The sequence below is a fragment of the Aulostomus chinensis genome, chromosome 5 (assembly GCF_037954235.1).
Source record: "Aulostomus chinensis isolate RoL2024-O1b breed Wild chromosome 5, RoL_Achi_v1.0, whole genome shotgun sequence".
NCBI lineage: Eukaryota > Metazoa > Chordata > Actinopteri > Syngnathiformes > Aulostomidae > Aulostomus > Aulostomus chinensis.
Genome location: NC_141324.1, coordinates 28647518 through 28669602, shown reverse-complemented (window position 1 = coordinate 28669602; position 22085 = coordinate 28647518). Strand labels below are relative to the sequence as shown.

General features: G+C 46.0%; 1 protein-coding gene across 1 annotated transcript in view; it reads right to left on the bottom strand.

The window, feature by feature from the left end:
• LOC147262060 (receptor-type tyrosine-protein phosphatase N2-like) overlaps positions 1-22085 on the bottom strand; it is a 136863-nt gene that overhangs the window by 96106 nt on the left and 18672 nt on the right. Inside the window, exons 4-11 of the mRNA XM_086204468.1 lie at positions 18463-18577; positions 17805-17949; positions 14506-14896; positions 14020-14310; positions 13467-13501; positions 12820-13199; positions 12263-12349; positions 5545-5624 (exon numbers count right to left, since the gene is read on the bottom strand). Coding sequence (XP_086060594.1) covers positions 5545-5624; positions 12263-12349; positions 12820-13199; positions 13467-13501; positions 14020-14310; positions 14506-14896; positions 17805-17949; positions 18463-18577 — 1524 coding nt within the window. The remainder of the gene's footprint in view (positions 1-5544; positions 5625-12262; positions 12350-12819; positions 13200-13466; positions 13502-14019; positions 14311-14505; positions 14897-17804; positions 17950-18462; positions 18578-22085) is intronic.

The following is a 22085-nucleotide window of genomic DNA, read 5'->3' as shown; positions in this document are numbered from 1 at the left end:
TTGACGGCGGGATGCACAGATGCTTGCAAAGCTCCAGAGGACCCGGCACACTTCCCCGCTCCCTCTGAAGTCAGACCAAAATAACCACAGGTGACTGGGACAGTGGGGGTTTAAAGCACCAATGAGGCCTCTTGCAATTCGAAGGACACCTCCAGCTCTGCTGTGAGGCGGGCGGAGGGATATGACGACTGTCACACTCCTCGAATACCTTTTTTTTCTTTAGCAACAGGTGAGAAACTCTGTCATCGAAACGCTTTTGGCGCGTGATGAAAACTGATTAGCAGGTAAACTGAAATGAAGCTGACAGGAAGAGATTTGCTGAAACCTGGGGGGGGCACCACGAGACCGCTGGATGGGTCCCAACACCAGAGGTTCCGCTGCAGCCACTCGTCTAGTCAACAGGAACGATTAATGGAGTTCCTCACAGTGGCAGGGAGTCCGTCAACAGAAGTGCTAATGAGAGGAGCTGATGACACGGCGAGGCGGACATGGAGGAAAAGTTCCTCTCTGACGTCAGAAAGTTGTCAGATCTGAGTGACGCCACGAACCCTGAAAACCTTCTGTTTGCCTCCACACCAGTGAAAGCCAGAATTCTTCAGATTTGGCTCCCCATCGGGACTCAAGGATGAACTAGGAGGACTTTGGTGGTCAAAGGTCAAGGCCACTGCGACAGGAAGAGTCACACAACCGTGCTGCTAGTTTACAAAATCCCCTCCACTACAATGATCTTGCTTTCAAAATAAAAGCAGGAGTGCTTAACTATAACAGCTCTTATGATGGTTTTGTCGGAAATGGCATTGGCATTGAGAGGCTTGTTCTGATAAGGAGCACGTGCCCGGCGCATCACTAACATCTCAACCAATGACATGAATGAGTCTTGCTTGACTGGTTCTAGTCTGCAAAAGGGTGGCGACTGGCATCCGTGGAGTAACAGTCTCCTCACTTGGGCTTGTACTGAAACATTAATGCCAATGGTTTTATTTATTTCTTAGAAGAAAAAAAAAAATCACACTTTCCAGGCCTGAAGATGATGATGTCCTCTGAATGGCGGTGCTGGGGAGGGACACTGCAGCCCTGTGAGATAACTTTAAATTGTCCATAATCACAGGATCTGCAAGCGTAAAGGCAGCCAAAGTCACGCAAGGACACCGAGCGGTGTCGCTCCGTGCAAACTTGTCCACATAGATAACAATTTGAGCACATTAGTTAGGGATAATTATGCATACATTTCAGCTTTGCTAGGACACACAAACACAAGCAGGAAGCTTCAAGAGGGCAAAACGAGGACTGCACTCGGAGGTCCGAGGGGCTGCACATCAATAACAAGGCGAAGTGAGGTAGATGAAACACATTACTTTGACCTAAAGAGCCCAGTAATTACATTTGGCATTTTGACAAGGGTTTAGCTGCAGTGAAGGTCAGCCCTGTCAGCGTCAAGATCTATGCTAATCCACTCAGACGGAAGAAAATGAGGAGATGAAAAGTCGAGGGGAGGAAAGAAAAGGCCCAGACGCAAGCGATGCCTTTGTAAAAGTAACCTAAAACCTCCGCCTCCCAGTCATCAGGATCTGGTTTGAAGCTCTGTGACAGACGGAAATCGGCTGTCTGAAATCCTCCGATGCTGCTTCCACAACCAACAGTGCGGCTGAGCAACTCCTACCAGACTGCCACAACATCATTGCAGCGGAATTTATGGGGATCTTTATGTCAGAGGGCATAAAGAACGCTCTCCAATCCAGCATACAGCTGCTCAAACGCAGCAGGAGGAACCTGCAGAGACAAGGGAGGCTTTTCCTGGACCAGGTTCTGTCGGTGGTGCCTTTAAAGATTCCTGATTACAATTGTGACAGTTTACCTCCAACTACACAATCTGTTGCAGCTCAGTGCCACAGTTCAAACTGTGAGATTGAGTGGCGTGAAAAGATTTCCAAAGAAACACCTGTCAGTCTGGTAATGGTCCCACACCAGAGCCCGGGATTACCAGTATCATGTGATGGGAGGAGGTTCCTGTTGTTGGAACAGGAACCGGATGTTTCAGCCCCGTGTACGTCCCTCCTTCATGACTCGGGATTGCAGAAAGAGCCAGCCACGTACATTTAGTCTGACGCTAACGGAGACTCTCCATAAAGGCATCGGCACATAAGACATTAATTTCAAATGGTGAACTCCACATCAATAATTTATTGTCAGTGAAAAATGATAAAATACAACAGGCTGCCTTTACGACCTAATCCAAACTAAAATCTAATTTCCCTGATATCTGAACCAGACAGGCGCCTCCCGACACTTATTAACGGGTTATTCCATTAATTTGCAAGTAAATTAAGTGTCCAGCAGCTCGTCCTCACCAGAGGGACAACGTCCTCTTAACTTATTAAAGTGATAGCGACCTCTCTGCCAGGAAATTAGTTACATGTCACCACACAAATCAAACCTCAGATGTAACATTGACTCACTCGGCAACCAGCTATTGTTCCTGGTTAACAATGAGGTTTAATTTGATGGATGGAGGGACGGATGAGTCTGAGGCCGACCGCTGCACGCGGTCCCAGCCACCTGCAATCCCTGGAGTCCACAGCTTTGTGCATGCGTGAGAGTTGGCGTCTTCTCTCAAAACAGCAGGATTAGCAAAAAGAAGCGTCGCTGGGATGAAACGGAGAACCGAAATGAACAGAAGGTGCAGAGATGAGCCCATCGCGCCTGCTCTTCTGCTCTAAGTGCTAATTGAGCGGCCTGCCGTCCTGACCCTGACCCCTGGCCTATTCACGGGGTCCCGTTCTCACGGCCGTGATGCACCACTGGAACTAGCCTCTGGGTCCCCCGCCTACTCCCACTCGGACAATGAGGGTCAGCGCCTCGCTGCCCACCATCTTGACATCCACCCCCACGTTTGACAATGGCCCCCGGTGGCCCCCGCAGAACCTCACAATGGGCAGCGCGCGTGACAGAAGTGGTAACGTGGCTTCTTAAGATGCAACACCAGGTTTGGTCAACATATAGCTGCACTAATCGGACCTTTAGGGACCCGGGGACCGAGGTCAGGATCAATCCGATGTGGGAAGGAGGAAAATGATGAGGTTTAAACTGGACCCCTGTGAGCCTGCAGCACAACTGGCTTGCTGTTTCTATCCAGCAAGGAAATCTGTTAATTGCAGGGTTGAAGGTAGGCCGGTGCGGTCCAGTACTGAGTACCACGAGAAGATTCAGTGGCGGTACACAGTACTGTTAAGAGGAGAAAAGAGCCGTACTAAACACTGTCGTGACAGGGTGCCTTTCCTTTATTGTTCTGTGACATCTGATTTTAAATACTGCAGAGAACAATTACTCTTAATTCTTTAGAAGAAAAAAAAAGAAGCTGAAAAGCCGGGGAAGGTTTAGACAAAACAAAGCCATCCAGGTTATGGTATTTGTACAGACAAGAACTGAAAACTACTCACCCCTGGGTAAATGTTACACAACTGTTACGTATATTCTGATCACTCACCTCTTCATTTGAATATTTAATTTCTACATTTCCCCAACTTATTATTAGCAGCAACTCTCTCAGTGCAGCACAATACATTTGAACAGCCTCCTACACCAAGAGGATGTGAGCTCTCCTTGCAGCCCTGGGAACAGTTGAGCGTTCAAACGTTCTCACACTGACACCTCGCTGATGAGACCTAATCAAATAAAACTGCATTATTTTTGACACAGCTGCCAAAAGCAAACACACAAAGTTTGTGACAGGAGAGACGGATGCTGAGTCTCAGCCCTCTGCTTCTGAGCAGCAATAAATGATGATAAAAAGACGTCATTACAACCGCCATGTGAAGCTTAATGTTACAGAAAAGCTCTGGAAGCAGCGGCCAGCAGGGATAATGCTCACTTTGGGATGGATTGATATTCTAGTTGAATATGACAAACGACACTTTAAAGACGGCCCGCCCACACTATTGCACTTTAGCTGAGAGGACGCCATCTTTCATTTCAAGCACGTTCTGTCAAATGTTTGCATTAATAACAATCGAGGTTCATCCGTGACCCCGCGGAGCCAGCAGGCGGGAAATGAGAACAGCAACAATTGCACTTAAAAACAGGAGAGAAGCAGTTGCATAATCAGCACAGGGCCTTTGTGTGTGTGTGTGTGTGTGTGTGTGTGTGTGTGTGTGTGTGTGTGTGTGTGTGTGTGTGTGTGTGTGTGCGTGCATGTTTGTGTGCGTGTGTGTGTGTGTGTGTGAGAGATATCAGGGAACTTCTCTCTCTCGCTAGACTGACAGCTTGGCTAATGGCAAACATTCCTCCTCTCTTTATTCCCCACTTCATCAACACCCTCGCCTCATTACCGTGAGTCACACTGTAACACACTCTAACATAGACACACACACACAAACACGCACACAAACGCGCTCGCACACACACACACACACACACACACACACACACACACACACACATCTTCACAATGTCTTCGCTGCTGGATTGCACTCTCAAAGATTGCAAGAGTTCTTCTTTCATGTCACAGAACAAGCTGAGCTGGAGCATTTTAATTTTCAGGAAATTGACTTTGTAAAGAAAAATGTCTCCAATATCTTAAGACATAAAACTTAAAAAAAAAAAAATCGAACCTGATAGTGCAGCCCTGAACTCAGCAGTACTACATAGGTATGTGTAGTTTATGAATATTTGCATATGAACAGCTACAAACAGCTAGAACATACTGAGGTGCAGAACTGAAGTCAGGAAACTTGTGTTGCTGCTAGTCGGAGCCATGTTAGGCTAGCTTAGCATGTTTCGCAGAAGACAGCGCGAGCAGTGGACGATAGATGCTAACATCAGAGTATGCATGTTTAACGTGTCAGCGTGGAACGTCCTCATGGAGCATCGGCTGCCAACTGAGAGACGTAAAGTTATTTGGGTTGAAATTTTCAACAACAAGACGACGTCATCTCAAGTGCAATTAGGCCTCAAGAACCTTGATCCGTTCTCGAGCAGCACCGTGTAGTTTCACTGTGTTGAGTCTCTGGGCGGCCATGTTGCTCTGAGCATGACTACAGGAGAAGTCCTTGAATTTTGTGTCAGAAATATGAAAATGTCCATGCTGCCGCCCAAAACGAGCCGTTTTAACCGCCGGAAACAAAGAAAAAACATGTTCTGATCGTCCAGCTAAAAACACCCAACAGCGTCTCGCTTTTTTTCGCCACCTGTCTCATAACCACGTGTGTTGTCATAGGGAGGGAATAACTATTCATTTATCACGAATAATGGAATGTGAAACATTTTGACATTTTCTCCAGTTTCCCACTAAAGGTTTGATTACACGCAAACGGAAAAGGTGAAAAAGATTAAATGAAATACCGCCGCCTTTTATCCCCCAAACGCTGCACAGAACTTCCGTTTGTGCGCAGCATCAATAGAATTAGCACGCCTTTCGCACATAAATGCTCTTTGTTTTTAAAATTATTTTTTTCGGGCACCAACCGTTCCAGGAATTCCCGGGACGGAGGGGAGCACAGGTGCAGCAGTGGACCAGTGATAATGGCCTGTCAGCCCAGGAGAACCTACCAGCTACGTTGGCCACATCTGCAGTGCTGACGTTGGGGGTGTTTGGACTCACTTTGAAGGTCACGGCGGGGCCCACCACCCTGTAAACACACACACACACACACACACACACACACACACACACACACACACACACACACACACACACACAGGGTTAGAAGCTTTATAAAAGACGTCCTCTGAATCTATTTTCCATGTAGCTGTTTTTCAGACGGAAGGAGAACCGGGTCTCATTAAATCTCAGCCATACATGGCTCTTGAAAAAAAAAAAAAAGGAAAAGCTTGAACTCGTGGCGATCCTTTAGGCGGTTCCAATCCCCATCAAGGCTGCGAGATAACCTCTTGAATCTCAATGTAATGTGGCTGCCGGCGTTTAAGCACGTCAGGAAATGAAGAGAAGGGGGTCGACGATGAGAGGACCCGGTCATCAACCAGTGGACGCTCTGAGTCTCAGCTGTGGTTTATGATGTATTTTGTTATGCAACACATATCGTGTGGATGCAAACGGACGGAGGAGAATGTGGCAGCAGGAGGAGACCAACAAGAGCCTGGGAGACATCTTTAGTGATTTTCCAAGATGCTCTGGAAGGTGCCTTTTCTCCCCCTGTTCACTTTCATGCCAATAAAGCAGTATGAATTGAAACAGCGAGGGAGAGAAGCTGGGTGGTCAGAGGCGAAGCCGAGTCTCCAAATGCGATTAACCTTTTGTTTTTCCTGCGGTAATTCAGACTAAAGGCCCAGCAGGAAGATATATTAGCGGGGCCCCCTGCAGCACGCATTGTGAGCTCCTACAGGAAGCGCCTGCTACTGTAACCACACCGTTATAAAATATGGTGACATCATAAATGGAGCGGCTCCTCTCCCTCTGCTGCCGGCTGAAAAGATGGCTTCTGTGTTTTCAGGGACTGGGAGGAGTGTTTCTCATTCCAGGGTGATGGATTTGAATTGTTGAGCTTTTATTGTGAGTTTGGAGTGTTTTCTATACAATGAGTCTATAAATGTCCCTTTAATTGAAATACACCTGAGTATCCAGATACAATTTATTATAAAATTCAACTTTTTATAATTCCGTGTTTGTTCCACACTGAGATCAGCTGTCAGTTGCTCCTTAAGAAATCAAAAAATCTGTGAAAATAAGTAAATTGACTTCTGGATGACGACCGGCTACAAACTCGTTATGATGTCACAAATCCAGCCCTGTGACTCTTTTCCCTGCAGCCTTTTTGCCAGGTGATTACAAGGTTTAATTAATAACGTTAATCATCCACCTAGGAGGGCCAGGGTCCGGGGGATTGTCAACGCTGCCTCGCTAGCAGACGTGATCAGGGTTTGTCCCGCTACGCCGTGCAGGAACGGGTTCCACAACCTGGAAATAAACCGTCGAACGTTCCGGTTAACAGCAGCTGGAGAGATTTTAACACTTTGTTCTGCAGCAAAAAATGTGAATCTTGATGCTTTTTGCGTCTTAGGAAAGGCGGTCGCTAACAGTTCGCCAACCCCCGACTACAGAGGTGGAGGACATTAAACGCCATCCCGGCAAAGTGAGAAGAAGATGAGGAGAGATAAAAAAATAAATAAATAAATCAATAAAAATCTTCTCCTACGTGCCGTTTGGAAAAGAAGCGTGAAGGGAAAAAAACAACAATATAGAAAAGAAACAGATGACAAAGACAGCATGTTGACAGCATCTACACCTCCACGTCAGTACAGATGATCTTCAGTATGATGATGAGTTCAAACATTTAATTTCAGTAACACTCGACCACCATGTTTGAATAATCCCACTCCCCCCCCCAACTTTCATTCCATCCATCCGGGTTCTGATGGAGGTGTTTGTCCTGATTTAGCTTCCACATCCTCAACCGCCAGCAAAGAAAATAACCCTAACAATTATTGTAGGTTAGGAATTGTGTTCCTCTGGCCTGACGTCAGTGATTCAAAGAAAACAGCAGCCTTTGCTTTCTGTACAGTCATAATGACCCCCGTGTTAAAAAGTGGCGAGCTGAAACGATGCCGAGTCCATCCTCCTCGCCATGCATCCGTCTGATAACTTTACAGGAGTCAAACATTTATGGAGTCGGCAAAGTAACAAAACACAGTGAAAGTCTCGTTTTTATCATCATTATTTCTCCTCCGAGGTATGAAGCCCGTATATATTTGTCACATCTGTGGGGCGATCCGTCAGCCTGTGCGGGCGAGGTTGGCGTGTGCTTGACGAGGGGAAATCGCTCACGTCGACCTGATCACACATCCATCTGTCGGCCGCCGCCACCACCACCACCACCACCACCACCACCACCACCACCACCACCACCCAGGGCAGCTCATAGTCTCTCGTAAATAACCTCGTCACTCACCGCCGCGCCAGAGAAGCACTCTCTACTGCTCACATCTATCACAGGAAAATAAATAGATTACATAACGCGCTGCGTTCTTGTTCGCGTACGCCAGACACAGCCTTGATGCTGATCGTCCCTCATGGAAATTAAACAACCTTTTTTTCAAACACGATGAAACCACTTCAGTGTAATAAATATATAAAAATAAGTCTTCGCCTCATTACTTTTCTTTTTTTTTTTTTTCCAACAGTCCGCTGATGATTCCAGGGATAAAACTTTTGATGTTGGATGTGCTAAACAGAAATAATGCAACAGTGACAGCTGCTCCGGCGGCGCTGACAGCAGACAGAGATGAAAGAAATCAAACATAACAGACACCCTCTTTAATCTTGTTCAGATGGAAACTAGAAACCTTCACTCGCCAGGTTTTGGTGTTTCGAAGCTCACAGGCGGAACAAAAGACGGCGCCCGTGTGACGTCATCAGCGTGACGCCATCAGTCGATCTGTAGCTTTGTCTTCTTGTGAGTTTTTTTTTCTTCAAACACCTCATTTACATATGTCGTTCTTCACGATGTGTTCACTAATGAATTTCTACAATCAGTTATGCGTTTCTAGACTTTTTCTTATTCAATTCCTTCTGTATTTCTTCATTTATTTACTTTATTTTCTAGTATTTCTACTTTTCCCTGATACACGTACTGTGTTTTTAGTCCTTAATCTATTTACAGATGCATTTAGTTTAATATTTCTTGAGTGAATGTATTTCTATATTCATTTCTATATTGGTTTATTTTTTAATTCATGCTGTATTTATGTAATAATTGACATATCTATTAGTACAGTATTTCTACATTTCTTTAGTAAAGGTATTCATGAACTTCTAAATCTATGAATTTATTTTTTACATTTTTGCATGTATTTTTTAAATCCTCCGCTGTTTATTCATTAATTTATTTTTCTGATATTTGAGAGTTTCTACATTTATTTATGTTAATGAGGTGGGCGGCCCCAACACCAGCAGGGCCAGTGGAACTAAACCTCTGAGAGAACGTTTGGCTTCATCCTCCTCATCCTCTGGTTCACTCTCTCCTCCTAGTGGCGGCTCCGTGGTAAGACCCTTCAGTCCAGACATTACATCACCTCAACCCTCCTCTTAAAAAAAAAAAAAAAAAAAAAAAAGCTCTCATCCACACTCGCTGACGGTTACACAACAGCCTTCATTACTCGGCGGCGGGCTACAGTCAAAGGCTGGATGAAGCCACCCACATCAACGCTTCCCTCCCTCCCGCTGCCCGCCGCTGTGCCCTCAAACAGTCACAGGCCACTTTGGCGGCTAAAAACAAGTCCAAGGCTGTTTTGCTGGACACGTTCACCTTCAGTATTATCTAATCAGGATCGAACTGTTCCAAATCAAAACGGCGTGAGTCACTCTCCAGCGCTCTCAGGCATGTTTGGCTGTTGTTTTTGTGAGTTTGGATCAAATAGCTCACTAACTGCTTTGTTGTTACGACAGTTTTCACGATGGACACGCCTAAATCATGAGGATGGGGGTGGCGGGATCAACTTCACCTGGTCCATACATTTATTTTACATTTTAAAGCGATACACCACCTGGACAGTGTATTTTGCCTGATTCAGGAATTCAGTAAAATTCCCAAACAATGACGGCGACTGTTAAACTCAGCTCCAGTTGTGTTGATGCAGATGAAAAGTGTATGTGACGACAGCATGATGCAGCTAAGCTAACTAGCATCCAGCTGTCCCCTGGGGGTCTGGGCCTCCAGGGAGGAGGAGACGGTCTCATCAAAAAGTTCCATTTATGAAAATCAGCATGGTGCTGCGAACAAACAGAAGACAACAGAAAACGTCTTCACTGCAGGGTTTAATGATACTGAATATTTAAGAAATTCCCAGCAACCAGAGTGGGAGATGAACTGGGAATCAGGATTTTGGGGGTAAACGGGTGTGGTGGGTGAGAGCCAGAGGAAGGCTGGGTAAATACGGAGTGGCAGCAGGCGAAATGTAGAGCTTTTGTCTCTGGACTTCTGGGGAAGGTGACGGCCAACGCCACAGCGGTGAGGAGACAGGCCGCCTGCAAAATAAGCGTGGCGCCTCTGACAAATTGTCAAGGCAGCGCCCCCTGCTGGGCGTCCTCTGTGCTCGCAACAAAAGGGACTTCTCTCTCTCTCTCTTTTGGTGTCTCTCTGTCTTTCTCTGTCCCTCCCTTGCTTTTTCTCTGCCTCCGATCCATCACCCCTCCCCAGAGTAACGCTCCCTCCTTTCATTCCCAGAAAAAGGAAAATAAAGACAAAAGGTGCATTAGAACAGGAGAACCGTCCAGGCCACCCAGGGGCTCAGTGCAGCCGCCGCGCAGCACGGTGAGGCGCCGCTCCGACAACAGGCCCGGGTGGTCGGACTAGTGTGTGTGTGTGTGTGTGTGTGTGTGTGTGTGTGTGTGTGTCTAAATGTAGGTGTGTTTTGCACATCTCCAAGCCACCAAATCCCCACCTGTTGATACACACACACACACACACGCACACACACAGAAGATGAATGTTCATGAGTTAGGAGCCAGTTCAGTGGCACCAGAGAAACCACCTGCATTTACAGCTTCACAACACACTCACACACAAACTCACCGCCGTCCAAATCAAAAATAAACAAATTCAACAATAAAATGAGAGTCAATCAGTTTAGAAAGTTCAATCAAAGACAAAGTTATAAAAATCAATACCTGATATTATCAAGTTACGCTGTACTAACAAGATAACAGACAAATAATTCCAAAATAAATTTCATCACCGACTGGAGAGTAATCCCTCACTCTGTTTGGTGTCATAATCCGGCCACTGCACAAAGCTCCACATTTGTAATCAAGGACAACTTTGAAGGCAGAGCATCGTTTTGGCAGGTTAGACGTCAGCAGGTAAATCTACCGTAATGTCAAGTTCAGGATAAATCCAGTAGATTAAAAACAATGGTTTGACTGCAATAAATAATCCTGACTTTCAGAGATTGCCCCCCCCCCCCACTGGAACCTGCAGCAGCTCTTGTTTTGTTGTTGCAGCTCACTGCAGTCAAAATGCTCACTGCAAAGTCACCTGCGATGAAAAATATAGCGGCCATGCTGAACAAGGGGGAAAAAAGAAAAAAATCAAATAAATAAAAGGTAGAAGGGTTATTGAAAGTGACGAAGACGAACCGGGGGAGGAGACAGAAACAGATGAAGACCAACGGACACAGAAGGCGATGAAATAGAAACAAAGGCGACGAGAGAAAGGGACAGATAATGACAGAAAATTAGCAAGTGGCGGAAAAACGACTGCGAGGGTTCAGAGAGAGTTCAGTCTCATTAATAAATGATTGCAGTCCGTGGCAGCTCCACTCCGCCGTGTCAATAACACGGGCGAGAAGTTCTCATTGCTTTCTTTCCCCCCTAGAGCAGCATAAAGTGTTGACAGAATGAAAATAAGGCAGCGTCCTTGGATTTGTACTTTCTAAGGGCACTTTTCTCTCTTTCACTTGTGCTTCTGCGGGAAAATCTCTCTCCGTTTTGATCCCACAGATTTGCCCTCTCTAATCGGACACGCTGGGGGGTAACAGTGGAGGAGCCGTGGCTGCTTGCCTTCCACGGGGAATATCCGAAGGGTTTCCGCCGGTGATGTTCGCCCTTTGGAACGATTGCCGCCCACCGGAGCCTAAAGGTGCAGCGTTTGCTGTCAGGGACGTGCAGCATCCCATGGTTGGTGTGAGTCATGCGTACGCCTGTGCTGCTGCAGGAGCTCTGCTCAGAGCCTGGAGGTTGACGGTTTAAGACTTTACAGTAACGAATGTGATGCTTCGTCTCAAGTCATACTTCACCCCGGAAGGGTTGTTTTTTTTTTTTTTACCTTTTAGTACTCAGTACTCACAAATATTCATCTTGAGCTCCTCACAAGGATGGTTTTTTTTCCCGCCTGCATCACTTCTCAGTGACTCCAGAATGCAGAAAGAACTAGCTAAGTATACTTAGCTTGAAGCTAATGGAGACCGACGGCTCACAACTAAATGACTACAACTAAAACTACAAGTTTAAAAGCTTTGTTGCAAATTGCACCCCCCCCCCCATTTTTTTTAATTTCACTACATTTATTTCAAATAGAAAGGTCAAGAGGATAGAAAACAAGAAAATTACCAGGAGGGAAAATAGCAATAAAGTGTGATTAGTGATGTGTCAGATTTCTTGTTCTAAAACTCTAGATTTTCTCAAGCCTTCAAACAAAAGGTGAAATCAAACTTAGTCCTCCGTGTGAGAACCTTGTGAACTCAGAGCATAAACAGCAGCAGGGGAGTGCTCTCCTGCCACACTGAGAAGAGGAAGCGGAGCGGTTCTACGTACGAGAGCTCGGCGAAGTCCGTCATCTGGATTTTGGCCCGGCGAGCCAGAATCTCCATCAGGTGGAGGCCTTCGTCTGTCTGGAGCCCACTGATGATGATGGTGAAGAGGAGGTGGGAAGGAAAGGTGGATGAGGAAAGGCAAAGAGGACAAGAAAGGAAGGTGAGAAGAAAGAAACAGCGAGAAGGGGAATTTTGATCAGCTGTTTCCACGCTGTTCAGCTTTAGTCTTTTTCGATAAAAGTAAAAACCACCTCAAGTTAGTGTGTTAACTTCAAAAGTTCAGCGTGTGAGACACAAAAACACGTTAAAATTGTTTGAAGGCTGCGTGATGGGTCGGCTAGGGTTCAACTTTGGCTTCATCGGTGCTGCGCTGAAGAGGAAGAAACCTCGTGTTACGCCTGTAACGATTAGCTGGTAACACTGACGCTGGTACAAACTGAATATGCGATATTCTGACCACGAACGCGCAGAAGTCCTATAAGACTGAAAAGGGCGGAGCTTCCTGTTTCTTCTCTTTCCCTCGTATGCTGGGTCGTAACACAGCGCGTCAGTACTCACTCTGTGTCGGTGATGACGTAACCGAAGACGTCGTCGGCCTTCTTCCTGTTGGCTGCCACGTCCAGCTGCAGCTCAGGAACCTTCATCATTTTCTTGTGCGGTTTCTCGTACACCAGGGCGGCAGGAGGCGGAGCCACCTCCTTGATCCAGCCCTGCACTTCTGACACTTCCTCCACGGACTGGGTGGCATCCTTCTTCTGCACCGTCACCCCCACCTCTCTGGTTCGGCTCTGGACACTCTCCAGCCCCACCCTCTGGACCCTGGGAGTCTCTGTGTCGGTGGCCGTGGCGGCGTTACGGTTTCTTGAGGACGGAGAGGCAGTAATTGGAGTTTTGTCCAGGAAGGCGAGGAGTTTGGTAAGGAGGTTTTCACTCTCAGGCTAAGAAGAAAGATAAGGAGGCACTGGGAGTGAGTATGTTTCCACCAGTTAACAAAAAAAAAACAAACACGATTTTAGCAAAGTGTCAAAGTTCGTTGACGGTGTTTTAACGGAACGGTCAGGACTTGACGATGCATTTAAGCACTCAAGGACCCTTAAAAATACAGATCAAATCACACACAGTACTACAATTAATTAACTCACTACAATTAGCACGTGCTTTCTAATTGTCGAATTCTTTATTCTCTCAGAGAAACGAATGCTTACCTTCACATCATGTTCTTCCATATCCAAGTGGCGCTCTGTTGGGACAGACAGTAAAAGTATTCATGCAAAAATATTTTTTCTAAAAACTGCGCTGACCAGCAGTTGGCTGGAAAAGAAGTGCGATGGGAAATATTAGACTCATGGAATTTTCCCTCGTGAGGGAATTTTCATGGATTTTTCACTGTACAACATTAAGAAAGTGACATTAATCGTGTCTGCAGGTTCTTGAAACAAGCTGAGCCATAATTTTGCAGCACATTTTCTCATGTTCAGCTACTTTTAAGCTGTTTGTAAGTGTTAATATATGGAACAGTGGTCTCAGTGGAGCCGGGACCATTAACTTTGGCTAGGTTTGGTTCTGGCTTCTGCTCCACACTGAGCTAAACATGACGTCTATTTATTTTCACATTGATTTTTATGTTCCGCTCTTACAGCAGGCAGTTTGTAGCTCTTTGTTTAGAAGAGGCCTACCTACACAATTATGCTTTGTACTCGCTTTACTGCGTGTTTTCAGTACTTGAATTGTGCAAAAGGATCAGATGAATCACTGCACCTTCAACTGCTGCCGGCACCACAGCAGCGCTCTCCTGGGGCTTTACTGTTGGAGCCTTCTCCAGTAACTCCTCCTCGTCTCTGACAGCCTCCTCCGCCGCTTCCTCTCCATCCAGGTCTCTGGGCCCAGGTCTAGCCCGGGTCAGCCCCCTCTCTGGTCCCTTCTCCTGGTCAACCACCTGCAAGGCATCAGCTATCAGGCTGGACAGCTGATCCAGGTCCTGCGGCGTCAGGCTGTCCACGTCCAAGTGCTGCCTGCCGACGTTCTTCAAAACATTTTGGATGAACCTCTCTGCAGGTAGGATAAGAGGTGCAAGGACAGCGCGTCAGAGCACTGGCTGAAGGTTGAGAGGCTTCAGACAACTTGCGTTTTCTTCTATTTTGACCGTTTGGAGCTTTCAATGTCACTCACCTTTAAGCCATCAGACGTCCTTGGATGGAACGTCGTCAGGTCAATAAATAACAGATAAATGTTTGAAGCACGTACCATCCACATAGGTCAGTGGCTCTTTGACTGAAGACCCTTGGGTGTTTTCCATTTTTGGAAGCCTGGATTGTAAGGCCTCTTTTTTGAGCCCGGGCGTCTCTATTCCATCGCTGTAGTAGGGCCTCAGGCGGAACGAGGGGCCCTCCTGCTCCTCAGGGTTCACCACCCCAGCGTGCAGGGACAGCTGCCTGGAAAGATACTGCCTCAGGGCGCTCAGTAGAAGATCACCGTCAGCCTGCATGGCGAGGCGCTGGTCGGCTGCCGGTCTTGACCTCTGCAGAGGCGGGAAAGATGAAAGTGAAGAGAGGCTGGATGGAGATGCCTTCTGAGCAGCTGTCTGGGCCTTGGAGCGATAGAAGTCTGCAGGGATGCCTGGCTGGAAACGGTCGCTCTGAAAGAATCAGGAGAAGAACTTTTACTGTCTGGAACACTGAAGTCATGATGAACTCACACTGCAAGCACACCTGAGCTGTCAGAACATCAGAACGTACCTGAGAGTTTACCTGCCTCAGATTGGCACCAACCTGAAAGAAAACCCTCACAGTACTCGTGTACTTTATGTGCCAGTTAGAGCCAAAACCACCACATTTTTTTCCTGAAGGCCAGATGAAACATGCAGTGTTTTACCACTAAGACCTGGTGTGAGGATTTTAGAAGTTTATAGATTCTTAAAATGCTACGTTTTGACCGATCACACAGGTTAGAGGTCAAAGCTCTACGGTTTTTGATTGTTTGTGGTTTTTGCTTCATGTTTCTATCTGCCTCAGAGGTTCAGATATTTTAGGTTTTACTGATCATTAACGAGTTCTAACAAGTTTTCCAGAAAACTCTCAGGTTTTAGGAGATTACCTACAAGGGTGCCAGAGGGTTGTCTGGGTGCCTTTAGGTGTAAATGAGTTAATATCAGAACAAAAATTATTATTGACATGAAATTAAAAGTCATTAAAAAGGTATTAATGCATTTATGCAGTAATATTAACACATCCATCAGCTACAACAAAAGCAAACTGTCACGTCCATCTCCATTAACGCCCACTGAGGATCAGAGGAACGGCACAAGCCTGAGTAACGGCAAAATTATCATAACAATACCATCACACTCCTCATACTCCGTTATGGTTTGTGTGAGCGGGGCCCTTCTCTGCGTCCATGTTGATGCCCTTAATGCCACTTGAGCCTCCAGGACCCCTCAGTCCTCCTGCTGGAGAACTACTGAGAACGACCACAACCTCAGAGCGACGCCTGCAGGCTCCACGCCGCTGTGCTGCAGGACTCCACTACAATCCCCCAGCAGGAGGAAGGCCTCCGCCATTCAGCCGCCGTGCGCTATGCTCACCCCGAGCGGTGGACATGGCGGAGGCATGGAGTTATTAATTAGAGCTGTGAACTCCTCAACTTTCAGCTGGTATTATTTCACTTGCAACAGTCGTGCTGGGAGAACGCATCAGTCAGACGGACGAGCGAGAGCAGAGTGACAGGGAGGGATGACACTAGACCCCCCACTGTGACGAGGTGTGTGTCTTTGTGTGAGTCTCAAATGAGAGGGCTTGTGTGTGTGTGTGTGTGTGTGTGTGTGTTTTGTTTCAAATTGAGGCAGGTGGCGGTGAACAGACGACATGCAGACGTTGGGGCAGGAACAAATGCCCCACCTGCTCTTTGCCCTCTTGAATCTGAATCAGGAAGTTAACTGAAGTTCAGTGACACTAGAATCAAGAATCTAATCAAATTCATTTACAGAGCACATCTAAAAACAACACTAAAGTGATGTAAAATTAGGTTAATAAATTTCATAAAACCCATAAAACATACAAAGATCCTCTCAAAGTCAATAAAAGAAATGCTTGGCATCTTCTGCATTTATGTTTTTACTGTTCTTGTCATACATTTATGTCCTTCCTAATCTTGTTTTTTTCTTGTATTTTTCAGGCTTTCCTAGAGCTTTTGAAAAGCACAAGCTCCAATGTTTAAATGTGCTCTATTAATAAAGTTATTATTATTGTAAATATGACTGAAAATGATATTACCCCAGATAATTGCCTTTTTGATTGGAGCACTGTGATTATCTGTTTGTTTAGTTTAAAATCACTGTCAATTATGACAGCCAGATTTATCCCAGCAGGTTTTCCATATTGTTTCATGGAACACTGGTTCATCAGGGGGCTCAAAAAATAAGCACATCCGTTTTACTCTCAACCTTGAAATTCTGACAGTTATAAAAATAATGTAAGGTCATATATTCAGTCCAGCAGTCGTTGGAAACATTTGATATCTGTTTGTTTCAGAGGTTGATAGATCTGCATAACTTCTGCATAGCAGTGAAATGAGACACCAAGTGTTAAAAATGGGCCCTTGTGAGGAAAATAGGAATGGGGCCGAGAGTAGAACCCTGAGGGACTCCACCAGGTAGAGGCACTTACGAGGAAGCAGAGCAACCAAGACTAACAGAATTCCATCATATTTCTTTTCTTTCTTTCTTGTTTTGCTTCAAGCCTCATTGAACAAGTTTATTTCCAAAAGGGACTGATGATGCTTTTCCATGATTTCTGTAAAGTTAAAAGTTACTCTAAGTATGTTTGTTAACCAGCCAGTCACTAACTGTTCTATCTCAGTGTTGTGGTCACACATTCTCGTACTTTTTTGTTGTAAATAGTTTTGTACAATGTTTGATTTGCAATATGAGTAATTAGTCATTTAGATAAGTTTTGTTTTTTTATTAAAATAGGTGATAGATTTGTGTAAATAAAGGAAGGAGGAGAATGAAGCTGCCAATACTACAGGGCTGACTTGGCTAGAGGCGCTTCACACACCCACCAGAGGTGGTGGCAGTTTCCACAGGAACTGAGTGGACTTATGCTGCCTTCATGTCCTACAGTAATTATGGTAAATACCAAAAACCAACGTCAAAATTGCACACGAACACCCATTCACGTTGTAATTTCTACCGGGAAGCTGGAAGCTTTTTAAGATACCCGAGCTGCCGAGATGAGATCAACTTTGACCTTTCAACAAGGCGAAGAGCAACGAAAGAACTGTGAATGGTAAGCATTGCATTCTGTTAAAAGTTCTCTACTGATGTTAGTTGGTTAGCTTGCAGCCTACATAATGCTGTGGCATAAAGAACTTTTATAACCGCCACTTAAACGTAGTGTCGTTTTTGTTTTTTGTTTTTTTTAAATACCGTATTGTTTGGTTTTACCTCCCAAGAGTTATGCTAGCTAGGAGTCAGTCGAGGATAGCCTCCAGTAGGGTACTGTGCAGTCGGAAAGCAGCATCATCAAGTTAAGGGCCTGATCCCTCACCTTGCCAGAGGTGCTCAAGCTGGCAACAGAGGAAGTCTTGGGGAGGAGGCCAAGCCGTTGGAGGTATGTCTGTAGGTTTCTGCTGAGCTCCACCTCCACTGGCTTCACCCTTTGGTCCACTGGGTCCATTGCCTCTGCTACTGGTCTGGAGGACAGAGCGAGACGGAGTGGGAGAGAGGGGAAGGAAAAAAGGGGTCAAGGGCATGTTTTCGTTTTTGAATAGTTTTGTAAAAAACCTACAAAAAATACTGATTCCAAGGGAAAGTTGTTTAAAAACCTGCCTGAAATGGTTTTAGCAGTATCCCCCATTACAGATGAAAATGTACACATTTATCATCTAAGACAGTTTGCGTCCTTGTCTCTCCAGAAATGTACTGTTTGAGTTTTTGTTGTTCAAATTCAGGGTAAATCACAACAGAACGGAACACATGCAGAGCGCCAGGCCGGTTTAGGGGACGATCACATAAATGTTGGAATAACGTGATTCCCAAAGGTATGATCGAGGTAAGTAAGTCGGATTTTGAAAAGTTTACATTCACATTTGTATTTTAAAAGCCCAGGTTTAATTAGACGTAAGAAACAATCTCGCGCATTTTTGTCAGATCAGGTGGATGCGCAGCCCCACAGCCACTGACGGGACGCCAGGGGAGAGTCTGACCTGCCGTCCATGTCGTAGACCGGTCCGCCCTGCGGCAGCCTGTGAGGAATCCTTCTCAGTTTGGATAATTCTTTGGAAAGAACCTGCTGGGTGGTTTCATCTTCCCATGTCAAGCCTGCAAACAAAAACACAGAAAATGTTTAGAACATCAGAACATACAGAGCTTTGCTTTGTTGGTGGTGCGTGTGTACCATAGTCGTGCCGTTTATTGAATGAAGAAACCATCACAGCTTCCTCTCGAAAGGCAAGAGGGAAATCACTGAGTTGAGGAAATGAGCCAGACTTCATGTGAGGTGACAGAGACCTTTGACCCCCAAAAGTCAGTAAATCACTGAGAAGTGAATGCTTGTGCCAAATTTAAAGACATTCTTGAGGCGTTTATACAAATTTTTTATCCTGTTAAGGGTGGTGGGGGGGTGGAGCCTATCCCAGCAGCCTTCAGGTGAGAGGCGGGGTTCACCCTGGACGGGTCACCAGTCCATGGCAGGGCCAACACATAGAGACAGACAACCATTGGCTCTCACAGCCACGCCTACAGTCAATTTAGAGTCTGGATTAACCTGGTCCCTCTTGATGTCTTTGGACTGTGGAGGAAGCTGGAGTACCAGAGAGAACCCAGCAGGAACAGGGAGAACATGGAGACTCACCCAGAAAGACCCCGTGCTCCAGCCGGGGCTTGAACCCAGAACCTTCCTGCTGTGAGGCGACAGTGCTGACCGCTGCACCACCGTGCCGCCCACGTTCATAAGAATGACACAGACAAACAACCCAAAAACGTCACATTGTTGGTGACGGGGGAAACAACTCAGCAGTCTAAAGTAGAAACCGAGACCATAAACCACATGGGACCAGAGGAGCAGGACAGGACAGAACAGAAGAACAACAAGCAGAGAGGGAACATAAGTGTTTGTCTTGAGTCTTCCGAATTTTGCAAGAGGACAAGTTATTGAGCATCAGTTTGTTATTTCCTCTAAGCAACATTTTGATGACCCAGTAGTCACAATGTCCCTACACCAGTGCCAGCCAGACGTCCCTGCTCATTTAGAGAGTCAACTTTCGTGGCAAAGCAAAAACAACAATAAAAACAAGCTCTTCTGCATCTCAACAGATGTACAGATGACAAGCTTGATGAGCTGCTCAGGCATTTATGTCTGTTTCTTTTGCTAAACACGCATCCAAACACAGCGTTTGGCAACCGAACGCTGCGCAGGTGCCAACAGCAGATGGAGAAGCGGAACAAAATGTTACCAGGAATACGGCGGTGGCGAGGATCACGACATGAACGCAGACATTTGGAAGATGAGCGATGACATTCCAAAATTATACAGCTCCACATGTCCAGATAGACACGTCAGATGAGAGAGGGAACAGGTTCAACATTTTGTCCATCGCTTGTTCACGGAATCTCCCATATCTGGACTTTGTCAATGGAATGGTTGTATTTGACACTCGTATTATAGACCAATCACATTTGACAGTTCCATGCACATAAACTCAAGTTCCTTTAACTTGATTCATACTCGGGATGATGCCGTAACCTCAGCTGGCAAACTGACACACGCTGACATTCTTACCTGCTTCGTCCCATTCACACCCCTCACACACAAGGTGAGCAGAGTTGTGACCAGAGGAAGGAACAAGCCGTTCATGGAGGCAAACGACTCCTTAAGACCCAGTTCACTTCAAAAGTCTGAGTCGCCACCTCACGTGCAGACACTGTCTAGATTTCCTTACGCATGAGTGTGCTGCTGGTTTACGGTGCCTAGCATGTCTTTTGTTTGTGTGATTCTTTTTCGACAGGTTTGAAATTAGAAGTGAAACAGGTGTCTTTAGGTGTCGTTCAATTTCCGGGAGCTTTTCAAATGTGTTTAGAACCAGAAGAAATGGGCAGGACGGTGTGTGTTTATTGGTGGGCTGAAGTCAGAGCAATACTTGCCGTAGGATATGCAGCTACGCGAACGTACTGCAGCACCCTATAGATTCAATATAAATCACTGTACAACCCAACTGTCACTGTCCAACAGTGATTCGGTTCGGCTCTTTCCTGGGAGTCGTGAAACCATCCAGTTGTAGTCTTTGTCTCCCTGCTACACGCTCGAGCGTCAAGTTGCTAATATGAACATTAACTGTGACCAGCAAACACAAGAGGAAGTCTTGAATTCCACAACCCGTCTGGGCCTGTTCATGGCCGCTTGGGCAACCAGGAGTCACCACCACCGCCGACGTCTCTGTCGCTGTTCAATCTTTGCCATCACTCATTATTCTCCTCCTTTCTTCACATGTCAGCACTTGGACGCCTGCTTCTTAAACTCTTGCAAAACCAATTATGACCCCAACTGCCAGGAATTGAGCACGAGCCTCTCTAACAGCTGCAGAGCATGTCAGGCCAGCTTTAGCCATCAAAACGTCATAAAACAGTGACTATAACTGCAGCCGTGGTGGCTGAGAGAACGGCAGAGCAGAGGGTGAACAGACGGCGTCTGACACAACAGGTTAATAAAAGCTGGAGCCCATGCCAGCATATTCAGAGACTCTGATTCTATCAGACAGAGTTGAGCGCAGAAATGAAGGCGGCCGGCCAGTAAAAGAGGGCAAAGGTCATTCTGAGTGACAGGAAGATGCTGGTGGTCATCCTGTCAACGCCTTCCACTAAAAATCCCACAGAAGGGACTTGGGCCGTGCACATTCGACCGGATGGAATATCTGGCTGACAGCCCCCAAAATATCCTTCCCACAAAACACTAATAAAAGATCTGCTGTGATTTGTGAAGTCAAACTGAAGGACGCGGGATCAACCACATCAAAGTTCACCAGGTAGCTGAGAACCCTGTTACCTGAGAGAAACCCAACGGATGTTCATCATTCTTCAAATACAACAGACTGCTGCTCTCGAGTCTCCCGACTTCGGTACAAACCGAGGAGCCATGTGGCTGCGAGGTGGCGTTCAAATGGATTTGCATCTGCAGGTTATTTAGTTTGTCATTAGAGTGGGAGGAAGGTCTGGTGTGTGTCTGTTTGTGAGGGTGTGTGTGTGTGTGTGTGTGTGTGTGTGTGTGTGGGCGGGCGGATGGAGGTGGATGAATACAAGAGCAGCCACAGTGGCGCTCTAATAATGTACTGAAAAGCCATTAGAGAGAGACAGAGAGAGAGAGAGAAGAGAGAGAGAAAGAGAGAGAGAGAGAGAGGGACAGAGTTTTTTTTCATAGTTTTATCCTTTAATAACATTGTAATGCTAATGTTCATGGCTGGGATAGTGAGCAGGAGGACACCAGTAAAAAGACACCCAACAGAGCAAGAAAAAACAAAACGTCTGAGATCCTCCAACATGCAGGAAACAAAAGAACGAAGAACTTCATCCAACGAATATTTTACCGGAATTACCGCAACTACTTGTACTACTGACCAGAGGAGGCGCTAGTGCAGCGACCAGGACACAAAACCTCTTCTCGCCTCCCAACCACAGACAGAATCCTGAATTTTTTGGGATTTTACATGAAAGAACAGACTTGGGCTGCACTGTGGTGCGCACATCACTCCCTGCCTCCACTAGGTGGCGCTAGAGAACACACACTTGCTATACATATATATATATATATATATACATACACACACAAGACAGTGAC